The sequence below is a fragment of the Babylonia areolata genome, chromosome 25 (genome assembly GCF_041734735.1).
Source record: "Babylonia areolata isolate BAREFJ2019XMU chromosome 25, ASM4173473v1, whole genome shotgun sequence".
Taxonomy (NCBI): Eukaryota; Metazoa; Mollusca; class Gastropoda; order Neogastropoda; family Buccinidae; genus Babylonia; species Babylonia areolata.
Genome location: NC_134900.1, coordinates 12,019,996 through 12,034,444, shown reverse-complemented (window position 1 = coordinate 12,034,444; position 14,449 = coordinate 12,019,996). Strand labels below are relative to the sequence as shown.

Genomic DNA, 14,449 nt, shown 5'->3' with positions numbered 1-14,449 from the left:
TTAACCAGTTGCAGTTGTAGTCAGTCTTTGACTTCAGCGGATCCAGAGGCTAGGCAAGAAAAACTGGGTCATCGACAGAAACAAGACCAGCAAGATCCACCTCCCACTTCACCTGAACTCACCCACACACATAATAGCCCCCTCCTCACACCCAGCTAAAGCTGACTTTTATGCAACTACGTAAGAAAAAAAACCGAAAAGTTATTTTCTGCATCACAAATTACAACAAGGAATGTGATGAAATGATATCGTGGCTCAAGATTTTTTTTTTTTTTTTGATCCCTGCTAGCACCAAGGTAAATATTCAATGGTCGAGGGGAGAGAATTCTGTCTTGAAATTCTGATCCCTGATAGCTCATGGGTACTGACAACACTGTTTCCCTGACTTATAGCTGTGAATAGATATTTAAGCTGAACGTTATTTTTATGCAAAAACAAGAAAATCAAATTGCAACTTTTCGCAAAAATAATTACCTAAAGGAGTTTGAATGCAATATGTATGAAGAGTGAAAATATTGGCTCGAAGAGTTTTGGGATCCTTGCTGGTACATTGGTAAATGAATAATGGTATAGGGGAGATAATTTGTTTCTCGAAATGACATTCCCCGACATTCATGTCAACACTTTCCAGACACTAACACTGGTAAAAAAAAATAAAAATAAAAAAAAACAAAAAAAACGACATTCTGGAGTTCGTCTTCGGAATGTTACACTTTTTCTATTGGAACAGTCTTCTGGAATAAAGATGCTGAATTATGTACAAAATTCGAATACGGGGGCCAAACATTCTTATTCTTTTATTTTTTGCTAGGTTCTAACAGGAATACATTTCGATCCTTCATTTTTTTTCTTTTTTGTTTGTTCATTGTTTTTCTTTCTTTTTTCTTACAAAATGCTCTCTATCAGTCTAACCATTAATTTTGATTGGCTTCTTCTTTAATATTGTTAGTATATGAGTCAAATTAAGCATATAACAGCAGCTCATGAAATGTAAATCCTTTCTTGGTCACATGGTTGATAATCAGTGGAGTATCATTGTATATTCTCATATTGTACCTATAACTTGCGGGGTGTGATTGCCATTTTGTAAAACCTAACATTTCGAGACACTGAGATATGATGTGTGCATACGTGTGAGCTTGTTCCCTTGCAACACCTGTGGGAAGTGCTGCGCATCCAGAATCCGCCTCTTCTCCCATATTATGAGGACACACCGACAGATAAGCCTGCCTGCCTACTCATCCGTCGGACCGACGGGAGACTCCATCACGCCGTGAGATCTGACACATAAGTTTATATATGATGGGTTCATTTTCGTGTTTGCTGATTATTTGTTTATTTTTGGCCACATCAAACTACAGTTCTGTTTATCTCAGTGATTATACTGGTGATACTTTCGTCAGTTATAAGGGTCGCTCTGAATAGTGTCTCTATGAACTGCCACAGTTTTCATTGTACGTACATCTTAATGTCATCAGCTGAAACAGGGTTACCGAAAAACAAACAAAACAACAACAAAAAGGCACAGGAAAACAGACATGTTTTATTTCACAAGTTCAGTAACTAAATTTTGCAATATTCCGAGCCGGAGCTCAATAGAAAGTTGTATAAACATGATAATGTACATTTATATATGGCCGTTAATTCTAAGAGCTCAATAGAAAGTTATATAAATGATACTGTACATTTATATAGTGCCGTTAATTCTAAGAGCTCAATAGAAAGTTAATTAGAAATTACATGAATCATTCCTGACCACTCTTTCTCCGTCACCCCCCGCCCCCTCCCGTGGTCCCCACTCTCCCTCTCTCATTTGTCATGCCTTCAAAGTGAGCTGACATGGATGATGTTGGAGAAGAAGGAAGCTGAGAGTGCTTATAGATCATGTTTTACAAAGATTAGTTTTTCGTGAAGAGCGAAGGGCAGATCTGAGATAAAATCAAATGCATATTATGAGGAAGGTTGTTCCAAACATAATGAGGTAAGAACGCTCACCACAGTCTCTTGTATTGACACGAGGAAGTTTCAGAGGGAAATAGAGGGAGAGCGGGGAGTTCTTGAGGGAATGAAAGCACATACAGAAATCTATTTTACAACAAGAATACAGGAAAAGGCCAATGAGCAGGAAAACTTCAATTCGAAATAGTGGCGCCCAGTTTTCTCTCTCTCACACACACTTTATTTTTCCAAAAAGAAACTTTATTTTATTCGAATTGCCGAATGATAGAAATGCGGGTATACACTGAGAGAGAAAAAACAACAAAAACAGCAAAACAAGAGAAAGCGGAAAGTGCTCGGATCGGGTATGCATGGTACACGCGGGTCGACCTACCTTGAACGAGTTTTCGCAATCAAGGCATATATAAAACGCATTTGTATTGGTCCAAAGTCAGCAGCTCTGTGACGTCATTGATATTCAATCCAGTAAACGTGCTTGTTCCATACGGATGTGAAGTTTATTATTGACTGCAGAAAGTAACATGGCTGCGGAGGAAGTACCTCGTTCCAGTGAAAATATTTTCGAAATTTTGCAAACTCCAACATCAAACGTGACGCAATTTGATGAATCTGGCATTTTATCTCGTAATATTGATATCAATTTATCAAAACCTCTTGATGAATTCAAAGGAGAACGTCGTATTTCTGCAGATTTGGAACGTCCACTGCATCTTGAAATGGAGTTGGACCAAACAGAAACAACTTCGGATTCATGCGTTGGCAACGTGGTAAATATTGAAAGTCGAACGTCTCCGCCGGAGCCGAAGAGACCCAGATTATTAATACCAACTTCAAATGTGCAGAATGGTAGTGGTGGTGATGCATGTCACAGCCCAGAGTCTGGAAAGCGACGACGAATTCAGCACGACTATCGACGTCTCTCGAGCTCTGGTTATGTGGATGACTACGAAAAGAGCAAAGATAGTAGGTTTGTGCTGTCATGTGATAGTGAAACGTCGCCAAACTCATCATCTTCGTCAAGACCGAAAAATTCACCTCCAAAGACAAAGTCTCCGAACTCTTTCAGCGGCCAGAAATCACCTTTCGCTGAGAAGCAAATATTTGGTAAGGAAAAAATAATGTTGTTACACATCCTTTGATGATACTTTTTACAGGCAACATTAAGTGCCAGTCTGATGCAGTCTGGAAGATGCAACAAACTGACCACAGAGAAATGATAGAGCTGAAAAACTTATGCAAGAATGCAGACACATGATCAATAATCATTCATTCATTGATTGTCAAATCAAAATTTTGTATTTAAGCGAAGATGGAATAGTGTGTTGTGAACTCATTTGGGCATGCATACAAACTTTTAAATAGTCATTTTGTACACATTTTCATATATAAGGTGCCACGGGATCAGTTCCACATGTAATGCTGATTTCTGGAGAATTTTGTTTATTATTATTCAAACACTATTAATATATTGTTTCCTTTCAGTAACAGAGTTACAAGCATATATACCTACATATTTATCTATTTATATGATCTGTCTCCTCAGCTTAATCTCACAGACCAGATTATCATGTTACACACAACAATTACAAATCCCTGTTTGCAGCAGTGTGTCTATTTCTTCCCTTTGCATCCATGTTTTCCTACACATTAGATAACAGTACTTAGATAAACAGTACTTACAGAACTTGATAAGTTACATGCTCAATTATTTAATTGCTTAATAATTCTCTCTGTGTGAAATGAAATGAAACCTTAGTTCTCCATCTTTTTGTGTAGTCTGTTCATGATGTAAGCAAACTTACTCAAGTTACTGAGGTTACAGTTTTTGTTCATTTTCATAAGAATCCTATAGTACTGTACATGTTTGTTCTCTGTGGCATACCTTTTGCAATCTGTTTTGTCTTCTGAGTCTGTGAGTGTGTTAAATGTGATCAAGTGACAAGTGCATGTCAAGGGAGTACCAACTTGCAATCAGAATTGTTTTCACTGTATTTCAGACACAGAGTACTTAGAGCTGATGATCTTCAGGGCTTAGATTTGGATACAGAAGTTGTGCCTTATACTTGATACAGTATTGGCCAGAAAGTGATGGTAAATTGTTAATTCATTCTTATGCCATATTATCGATATGTGACAGAGGTAGAAAGCATCTTTAGTCTAGCGCCTTTTTTTAGCATTAAGTAATTCAATTGATTAATTGGTGATTACAGATGGTACCTGTGCATTTAAAATGGAAAGCGAGGAAAATGACATGAAACCCATCAACCATGATACATCACCGAAGGAAGGATTGAAGAAGGAAAGCATCACAGACAGTGTGACTGAACCACAGGGTAGTCCTGCACAACAAACCAACGGACACTCTCACCACCGCCATCATCATCATCATGGATCCCACCACCGCCATCAACATCATCATCACCACAAACATCCCGGAGACCACCACCACAAACATTCTGGAAATCACCACCATCACAGGCATGCGTCAGGGACTGTGTCCTCCAAGATGCAGTCTGCTCCTCCCAAGCTAGAAATTGCTGATGGCACTGACACCCCAAAGGAATTGCTGGTCCTCTCACCTACCAAAATAGTGATTCGAGATCCCATCAAATCGGCTGTGAGGAAGAAGTGTGTGGGCCACTGTGGTGTTCAAGTGAACCTGAAGCGTCGTACTGACAGCAAGGAGATTCAGACCACCATCTCATGTTTGTCAGCATCAGGGTCATGTGACCAAATCGACAGACTGACTGAAGAAATTAAATCTGTTGGAGATGTTGTGACATCTGGTGAAAAGACAGTTCGTGAGAATAATAATGTTAATTGCAGTACAGTGACCAATTGGTTAGCATCCACAGCAGCAAGAGCTTTGACAAACAGGTCAACGCAGACGTCCAGTCGCTGGAAAGCTGACAAGTCCCACTCTTCCTCATCGTCATCCTCCCGTCAAAACCAGCAGGCTGGAACTCATGGCCACAGTTCAAAATCAATATCTACGGATTCACGTTTTCTGTCAGTCAGTGCACCAATGCCTGACTGTGTGCGCATCGCTCACTCCAGCTACAGAAAGTATGTGCACCTGGAGAGGTACCCCAATGGTGGTGCTCTGGTGGCTCACGCCTACCACCAAGAGCTGCAGAATCTGTCCAAGAAAGAACAGAAGGAGTTTGCTGAGCAGTTCCTAGAGCTGGTGTATGGAGAGTCCACAGAGGGGGTTTCACACTGCGTCATGGGCATTGTGCACGATGCCGCCTCCCCCATGGAAGATTTCATTGACTACTTCAACAACAAGCATCCGAACCTGACCGTGAAGACGGGCATGCTGGGAAAGTCGGACATTGAGACCACCACCATTGAGAAGTTTCGGGAGTCGGTGCTGAAGAACTACTGTGAAGGTACTTTCCGTTGGGGACCTCTCCTGCAGATCAGTCTTGTGGGCACAGTGCATGAAGAGGTAGGTTGGAGGTAGAATTTCATCATTGTTAAATGGGGATGGAATCACATTTGTAAATTTTTTTTTTATCTTGTAACAATGTATTTTTTGTAAGTTACTTAGTTGCCAAAAATGTGTTAAGCTATGAGTGTTTAGAAATAAAGCTGAGTGTAAAAATAATTTCCAAAGAGATGATATTTTTATCTTTATATTACATGTTTTTAACAGTAATGATACTTGATAGTTGATTAAATATATTATACCAATAGATTTACTGTTCCTTGAGTTCTATGTTTTATCTTACCCTGAAACTTGAAAGAGTGAAAAAGATTGCCAGAGACTGCAATAAGTTAAAAAAAAAAAAAAAGAAAGACTGAAAAATTTATTAAATAAAGATGATAAGAAATATCAGACACAGAAAGCAATTACCGGGAAATCAAGGTGTTGGCTTACACTGATGGTAGAATGGTCCAATTTACCGAAAACTGGTTTCTTTGAAAATTTGTTTTCACTACACATACTGTAAGTGTAACTTGTATACATTTTATCCTCCCCCAGTCTCTTTGTCCCACCCCTCAATCTCTCTTCTAAAGTTCTCTCTGCATCAGTGCATATATATGTGAATGTATATTTTTGCCTGATGATGCTCATTATGCATAGGTGCAAAATTGTTTTTCAGTCATGCAAAATATGTGTTAAAAAAACAAACAAACAAACACACATTTATACACACACACAGCACAAAACCTCATGTTTGTTTTTATATGCAGAGCAGTTGGTACTGTCTTTATTGTAAAAAAAAACAAAAAACCCAACAAACCAATGAGACACTTAGCTATAGCAGTGTATTATAAGAAAAGGAACTAGAAATTGATATTGATGTGAGGAGGAAGGACATGTTCATATTTATTAATATTATTACTAATACTGTATTACTCATAAATTGGTGGCTATTTATATCATGCTATTGTTCACAGTAGTGCTCCTTTTCCCATGTGTACAAATTATAATGGAAGATATAGTCACACCCTATTTCCTCAAGGTTTTTATTAGCACAAACAATGCGTGTAGGTTGGGTGTGTGGGGGAGAGGAGGAAGGGGGGCCGGGGGGAGGGGGGGGGGGTTGCGGGTGTATGTTGGAAGAAGAGGTATGCAGAATTTAAAAAAAAAAAAAAAAAAAAAAAAAAAAATCCCTTGAATAATGACTAATGAGTTACATGATTTATGTGAAGTGATCTTATCAGTGTTTGGGTACAGTTTTTGAAATATATTAATGCTTCATTGGTTTTTGATGATATCTGATTGTGTTTTTGTGATTTTGATGACTTTATTTGGAATGGGATTAATGTGTTGCTGTTTTTTTTCTTGAGAAATATAATCTTCACTGCAAGGAGAAAAACACCCAAACCAAAACAGAAAAACAACCACCCAATACCTGTAAAATTTTGCATGAAGCTTGTGTAGATTGTTTATTTAGAGAAAAATAAAGTACAGTCCACACAAAAAAAAAACACACACACAAAAAATTCAGTCTCACACATGACATTCAGTGATACACACATTCTACACACACACATACACTATCATACACTTACACTGACACTCACAGATACGCACTTTCACAAATGCGCACACACTCATGCACGCACACAAATGCACGCACACACACACATGTGCACACATACTTTTCGGTCTTCACTTAACTTCTTAAGTTAAAGAAAAAGAGAAGATAATACTATTAATAGGCAGTGAGTATCATACATTTTCTCACACATATCATCACTCACCCACCCACCCCTTCATGCACACACACACACACACACACACACACACACTCTCTCTCTTATCCTCACCGATTCACTCCCTCACACCACCACACACTGTGTGCAGGTAGGGGACTATTTCCCAGAGTTCTTGGACATGCTGGAGTCGGACCCTTTCCTGCACGCCGCCATGCCGTGGGGCTCACTCTCCATCCTGGCGGGAAAGATGGAGAGTCGCAGGGAAAGCAATGATGGACCAATCATGTGGACTCGGCCTGGCGAGCAGATGGTGCCCACAGCTGACATGCCAAAGTCTCCGTACAAACAGCGCAGAAGGTATGTAGGCTTTGGATTTCATTGAATTAAACTTTAAAGATTTCCTCTTCTTGTTTTTGTTGTTTGTTTGTTCTTTTTTCTTCAGTGAAATGTGTTCTTACTTTTGAAACTTTATTGTAGTCCATGCACCGGTTCTTAACTTTTGAACCTCTATTGTAGTTACTTTTGAAACTTTTTATTGTAGTTCATGCATTGGTTCACTACTTACGAACCTTTATTGTATGTATCAGTTTTAAGTTTCTGAAATTATATCTTTTCAAAATGACCGACCTTGTTTTGCAGAAGTTGAATTTGACTCACTCGTCTCTGTGCCATTGGTTCTGTCACTATTGTCAGTGTCAGTGATTAATAAAACACAGTAAGGTAATGTACCATCTGAATTTATATTTAAAAGTAATTCTTTATAGATATATATTATATATATATATAATGTGTATATATATATTAAAAAAAAAATTAATTTGTTTATTTTTTTTAACCAGTCTTGTTTCTGAAATAATCTTTACAACCAATACCACAGTTGTCATCCATGAAGTGGGATGACAAGTCTTACGGTTTCAAGGGGCATAAGCCTGCACTCAAAACACGGTACCTTTTATCCAGGTTGCTGACACGACGACAATAGTTTTAATTTTCTTAGTCTTTTATAGGGTTTTAAAGGTTTTTAAAAGTAAAAAGACATTTGTAACTGTAAGAGACCTCTATACTTAAGTGTGTGTATTTGTCACATAATCTGTTAAAAAAATGAATGTTTCAACATTGCTGTTAACTTGGTTGCAGAGGTGTGAACGAGTTACGGAACCTGCACTACCTTCCTCGTGCCTCAGAACCCCGGGAAGTGATGGTGGAGGATCGAACTCGTTGTCATGCCGACCATGTGGGCCAGGGGCCTGACAGACTGACCACGGCAGCAGTTGGTGTGTTAAAGAGCATCTGCACATCTGCTGGGTCAGTGTCAGTTAATTTTGTGGAGTGAGGGAGGGGGCCGGGGGGGGGGGGGGGGGGGGGGGGGGATCAGTCCCCTTTGTATCTGGCACACTAATTGATGTCCTTAAGGAAATTTTTTTTTTTTTTTTTAAACAGACACATAATCATGTTACAGCGTTTCTAAAAGCTTAGGCCGTGATTGTAAATAGTGAAAAATAAATTCAAAATAACATACCACTATCTGTTTTAGTGTTTACTATTGTCTGTTGCCATGCTGTAAACACAGTGGAATAAAAAAAAAAAAAACCCAAACAAACCCTGATTACCTGATACTATTATCTGTTGCTGTGGGCAAGAAGGCAACCAATGTGAAAAATGATTTCATTTTGTCACAGCGCAATTGTTTTTGAGTTGTACAATTCCAGCACACTGTCTGAAGATGACAGTTCTGTGCAATTGATTTCAAAATCAGATCCATCACATGTGAATACTGAAATGTGTTGTCAGTACACTCAATTTTTTTTGGATATTTTATTCATGAAAAAAAAAAATTAAACAGGTCAGTGGAAGGGAGGTCAATCCGTACAGGTTAAATGACTGAAGATGACAGGCAAGGTTAGTTCCCTTCGATTGCAAACCTGTCATCAACACAAAAAAATTGCCATTGACCTGGCAAGCTGGTTTGACTTCTTATGTGTGTGGAGTGAAAAAAGGGGAATGAGGTAATATCTTGTCAGAGTAGAGCATATGAAGCATCATGTAATTGTTTAAATGCTTATAACACCATTTGTACAGATGAGTGAACAAAAGTGAATTGTGTTTACACATTTTTTAATTCACAAGCATCAAGGGGAAAGTTGGTATAACTGAGGTTTTGAATTTGAAGGTATAGTGCATATTTCCTCTAGCTCTTGTGCTTGTGAGATTATAATACTTAAAGATGCTAAGTTTTGGAAGGCATAATTCATAATTCCTCTCTTGTTCTTGTCATATTAGAATACTCAAAAGATGCTAAGTTTTGTTATGTCTTGAAGATGCTAAGTTTTATTGTAATGTCTAGCTTATGAAAAAAACGAAACACAATGTGTGCGTGTATGTACACCCTTGCATGCATACGCAATGACACGAGCACACATTCACGTGCACTCGCGCGCACGCACGCACGCACGCACGCGCACACACACACACACACACACACACACACACAAAAAAAAAGAACCTTACAATTTTCACCCCCAGACCAGAGTGGGTGGTGGGTGGCGTCACTGCCAACGAAGTACAGTGGAGAGGGCGTGTTGTTTCAGGGAGGAGAAGAACCTGGTGGTGAAGGACGTGATCTGTTTCCACCCGGGGGACTTCACCACCCTGGTGGAGAAGCTGCAGCTGGACCTGCACGAGCCCCCAGTGTCCCAGGTGGGTGTGGCTCTGTCTGCCATGGGTGCCTTCTCTGCTGGAGAGAAGCTTCATATCATTGGTGGTTGGGGTTTTATTTAATGTTATTGATATTTTTTGTACTTACATAGCACCGATCTTCATTCAGAGACCAAGCTCTAGACACATTACAAACACAGTCATTTTGCAGGACGGGTTTCCTGCCTGGGTATAGCCATTTGACAGCTGCCCACATAGATAGACATTTATCATTCGTTTCCTGTGTCATTCGGTCAGGGCTTCAGTCATGCACACTCGCACACATGTTTATTGGCATTTATTTATTTTACCACAGAATTTTGCCAGGGACAACTGTCTTGTTGCTGTGGGTTCTTTAATGTGTGTTGAGTGCATAACTTTACATGCTGCACACAGGACCTTTGTTTATCATATTTATCGAAATGACTAGCATCCAGACCACCGCTGAAGGTCTTGTGGAAGGGGAGAAAATTCAGGTGAGAGTGGGATACGATCCTGCACCCCTCAGATTCTCTTGCCTCCCAGGCAGAGGTGTTACCACAGAGGCTACCACTCCACATACATTAACCACTCCTGTAGCTTTTTTATATTTTTATGTTGCAGTTGGTTTTTAGTTTTGTTTTTTGTTTTTCCTTCTTTTTGTTTTAACTGTATGACAAACCATTGTTTCCTATTGTGTCTAGTGTGTGTGTGTTTTTTTTGTTTTTTAAAAATTTTTTTTTAATGAATCAGGATTTTGGTCTTTGTCTGCTGCCCCCCAGGTGTGTCCTATCTGTGTGGTGTCAGTCTTTAGGTCAGGGTGCCAGGCGTTCTTTGGTCAGCCACGTTTCTGCTTTCCTCAGGGGTTCCATATCAAAACTTCAGTCAGCTTGTCCGACAGAAAAAAAACAGTTCAGCAGAAGATGGGCAAATCAAGGCCCGGTGTTAAATTATCTCCCTTCTGTCTGCACAGAGCTCAGATTTTAAAACAGCAGCTACTTTCTGTTCAAGAGTTTTAAGAAAACATCCTTTTGACTTTGGTGTCAGCGATCGTACTAACAGAACTAATATCATTAAAAACAGTGTCAGCAAACAGATGAGAGTTGTGCCTTGTCTTTTGTGTATGAGTGGTATCATCTTGCTTTGAAAAACAGGAGAGTAATTTGCTGCAGTGTTATACTTGATTAGTTTGCATCAGCAGTTTGTTGACTGTTTGCAGGTAATTTTAAAGAACACAATTGTTGTTTGTTTCTGTTGTTTTTCTTTCCAGTTTCTCACTTAAGAAATGTGTGTGTTTCAGTGTGTGACGTGGCTGGAGGATGCCAAACTGAACCAGCTGCACCGAGAGGGCGTACGGTATGCGCGCATTCAGCTGCGTCACAACGACATCTACTTTATTCCTCGCAACGTGGTGCACCAGTTCAAAACGGTGGCTGCTGTCACCAGCATTGCCTGGCATGTGCGCTTGAAGAGGTACTACCCCAACCTGGTGGACGACCCGGCAGATGAGGCCAAAGGGTCTCCAGAGGATGGACCCAAGAAAGAAGAGCAGGTGTCGCCTGCAAAGTCAGACACTCAGCTTTCTCTGGAGGACTCCTTCAGCAGCAAAGAGAATATGCAGTCCAAACACCACACTCCTTCAAAACCCAAGAAGAGCTCCCATGACAAGGAGAGGGCTCATGGGAAAAGCAGCAGTTCTCACTCACACAGAACAAGTTCTGATCAGAACAGAAGATCAGAGAAACCCTCGGTGAAAAGCTCCTCCTCTGGTAAGGTGTCACAGCACAGTTCTGGTCATGTATCATCCCATTTGGGCAAGTCCTCACACATGGCCTCCTCCTCCTCCACCTCCTCTTCCTCCTCTCATGGCAGCCCCAGTAAGTCGTCTTCCAGGTCAGGCCACAGCACATCATCCAGCAAGCATTCCTCCAACCACCACCACTCCAGCAAGTCCTCTCACAGACACTCTCACTCGCACAGCTCCTCCACAGCACACTCAAAGAGCAAAAAGTCTGAGTCGCAGTCAGGTTCATCTCACAAATCATCATCATCCAGTGCCCCAACCACCACCAAGACAGAACCTTCACCAGTGAAGGCAGAGAAGATGTCTTCCTTGTCTGATCACAAAGCTGAAGGTGACAGTGTCAAGATGGTGGAGGATGGAAATGCTGTCTGTGACACAGGAGGAAAGCAGAGCGTTCCTCTGTCAGACCAAGGCCAGAGGGGTCAGGATGATGTGAAGACTTATGACCTCCATGAACATTCAGGTCACAGCACAACACACCTGCCTGTGACAGACACCCAGCAAGCATCAGACCGGAGCAGTCAGGGCCAAGCACCTGTGGTGACCACTGTTGTCAGTGAGGGGAAGGAAAGGCAGGATGAGTGTTCAGCATGTGATGAGGTGTTGAAAGAAGCTGTAGACAGTGAGGAAAGCAAGGCAGTGGTGGGGGAGGATGTGGAAGGCCCCAGGACTGAAGCGGCTGTGCATGGGATGCCAGAGCAAGATGGGGTGACCAGCCCACCACCTGAGCAAGGGAAGACTGAAGCAGAAACAGACATGCAGGTGACTCAGGAACCTGCGCTGGACATGGTGGTCCACGGTGGCTTTGGTGATGATGATGATCATGATGGCAGTGGCACAAAAGACAGTGCAGAGAGATGCTTTGTGGACAAAGACATAGAAGTATCGGCTGACACTGATGACAGATGTATCCCAGCAGCTTGTCCGCATCCTGAGGCACAGCCGCTAGAAGATGAAAGTATGGACGTGAGTTTGGACAGTGACCGTGCAAATACCCCTGCTGCACACCCTGATCATCTGCTGAGAGTGAAGGAGATGGAGGGAGAAGTGAGACAGGCACAGGGTGAGGGACAGGGAGAAAGTGGAAAGAACTGGATGACAGAAGGGGGTCAGAATACGGCTGTCGCTGCTGATGTGAAATCAGAGCCAGAAGTGGGGCACACTGCTATGGAAGTGGAATCACCTGGGAGCAGTGTTCTGCCTTCAGAAACAGATGGGTTCTTGTTTCTGGCAGAGGAACAGAAATGTGCAGAGGTTTCTGACAAACATGAAGGCGCAGCCAGATTGGGTAGTGAAGAGAAGGAAATAAGTTAGCAGGTCTCTTTTGTATTTGTGCATTTTGATCTGAAAATAAGAAGTCCAATCAGAAAGATGCAGATAGAGTAAAACCTCGGGATATGAATTTATTTGAAGCAGGGATTGATCCTTTATGTCAGACATAGAACAATCCCATGTAACTGTAAGTTAACGGCCAGGTGGAAGTGGAAGGTTTCTTAGCTATAACTGCACAGATAACTCCGATTGACACATGAAGTTTACAGCAGCCTGTGTTTCTTGCAAAAGAAGGGCATTGTGCATTTGGGCAGGGCATGTGCTTGAGCAATGAACAATTGGTATTTTATTAACCAGGTTTTTATGGGAGTATTCAGATGCAAAGGAATACCTGTGTTACAAACCACGTCTTCAAACATCACCTCATAAGTGTTATGCAATGTGCACTTCATGTAGAGCTCTGTGTGTGAACACTCTGTTCAACCTATTTCAGACTGTAGGCTATTGACTTTGAAGAAGAAACATTGCAGCTTGTAACTATGTAGAACTGTGTGAACAATGCAGCTAGTGTATCCACAGCCTGGTAGGATTTGTTCAGCTGGCAGCAAAAATTATACCTTGCATAAAAATGGTCTTTGTGTTGTCTCTTTGTTGTTGGATGGGAACTTTGTGAGTGATTGAAGTTAAATTCCTTGCATCATTCAAATTATTTTTTATGACTATTTGGTTTCACGAGTGTAAATTGTAATAAATTTGGGTGTGTGTATGTGATGACACTGAGTTGACAATTTCCACGTTGTGGCAGCTGAAACGGTTTGTTTCAGCATTGTGACTTTTTGTGTGTTACATTCTGCTGCTGAACTTTGCTTGGTCCTTGAAAGCCATTGATTATTGAACAAATTATCATGTGGTAGGCCTTCCACTTTAATACAAGGCAAGAAAAGGGATGTTTCACAGCAAATCTGACTTCGTTATGCATTGCTTTGATCATGTGATCTTAAAATAATAATGTAAATATATAGTTTGTCCAGATTGCTAATCCTTTTTTCCCCTCTTTTCTGTTCTCCTGTTTAATTATATTTGGATAATTTTATTAATTGATCAGCTATATTTCTGTCTAAAAATTTAGACAGTAGCGTCAAATCAAAATACCTGTATTTCCATCTGGAAAATTAAATTCGAAGACAGTAGCATCAAATCAAAATCCCTGTACTGAATTCTTGGATTAGAATTTAGATAATTTGCAACTAGTGCAAGATATAAAGAAATCTCAAACTTAAACGAGGCATATTCTGTGTGTAATTTGTGACAGGTGTATTGTATATAGACTAAAAAGAGAGACCAAGAGATTTTACTTAACCAGAGTGAACAACCCAGAAAACTGTTCATTGTACTCATTATTGTACAACTTTCTTATCACGACAGATTATTTCTCCGTGTGAAATTCGGTCTGGTTTTCCCGGGGAGCATCAGGTGTGTTTCTTTTTCCTTTTTTTTTTTTTTTTTTCTTTTCTACAGACTTGCTAGGCACTACTCATTTTATTGCTGTGGGTTCTTATATGTGCATGC

At 40.6% G+C, this 14,449-nt stretch overlaps 1 protein-coding gene across 1 annotated transcript; it reads left to right on the top strand.

Moving 5' to 3' along the window:
• The first annotated feature begins 2,483 nt into the window (after positions 1-2,483).
• LOC143299479 (uncharacterized) lies at positions 2,484-14,449 on the top strand. The gene is made up of 6 exons (XM_076612711.1): positions 2,484-3,063; positions 4,170-5,414; positions 7,284-7,488; positions 8,269-8,436; positions 9,720-9,828; positions 11,105-14,449. The coding sequence occupies exons 1-6, from the start codon at positions 2,676-2,678 to the stop codon at positions 12,920-12,922; spliced, it is 3,933 nt and encodes a 1,310-aa protein (XP_076468826.1). The 5' UTR covers positions 2,484-2,675; the 3' UTR covers positions 12,923-14,449.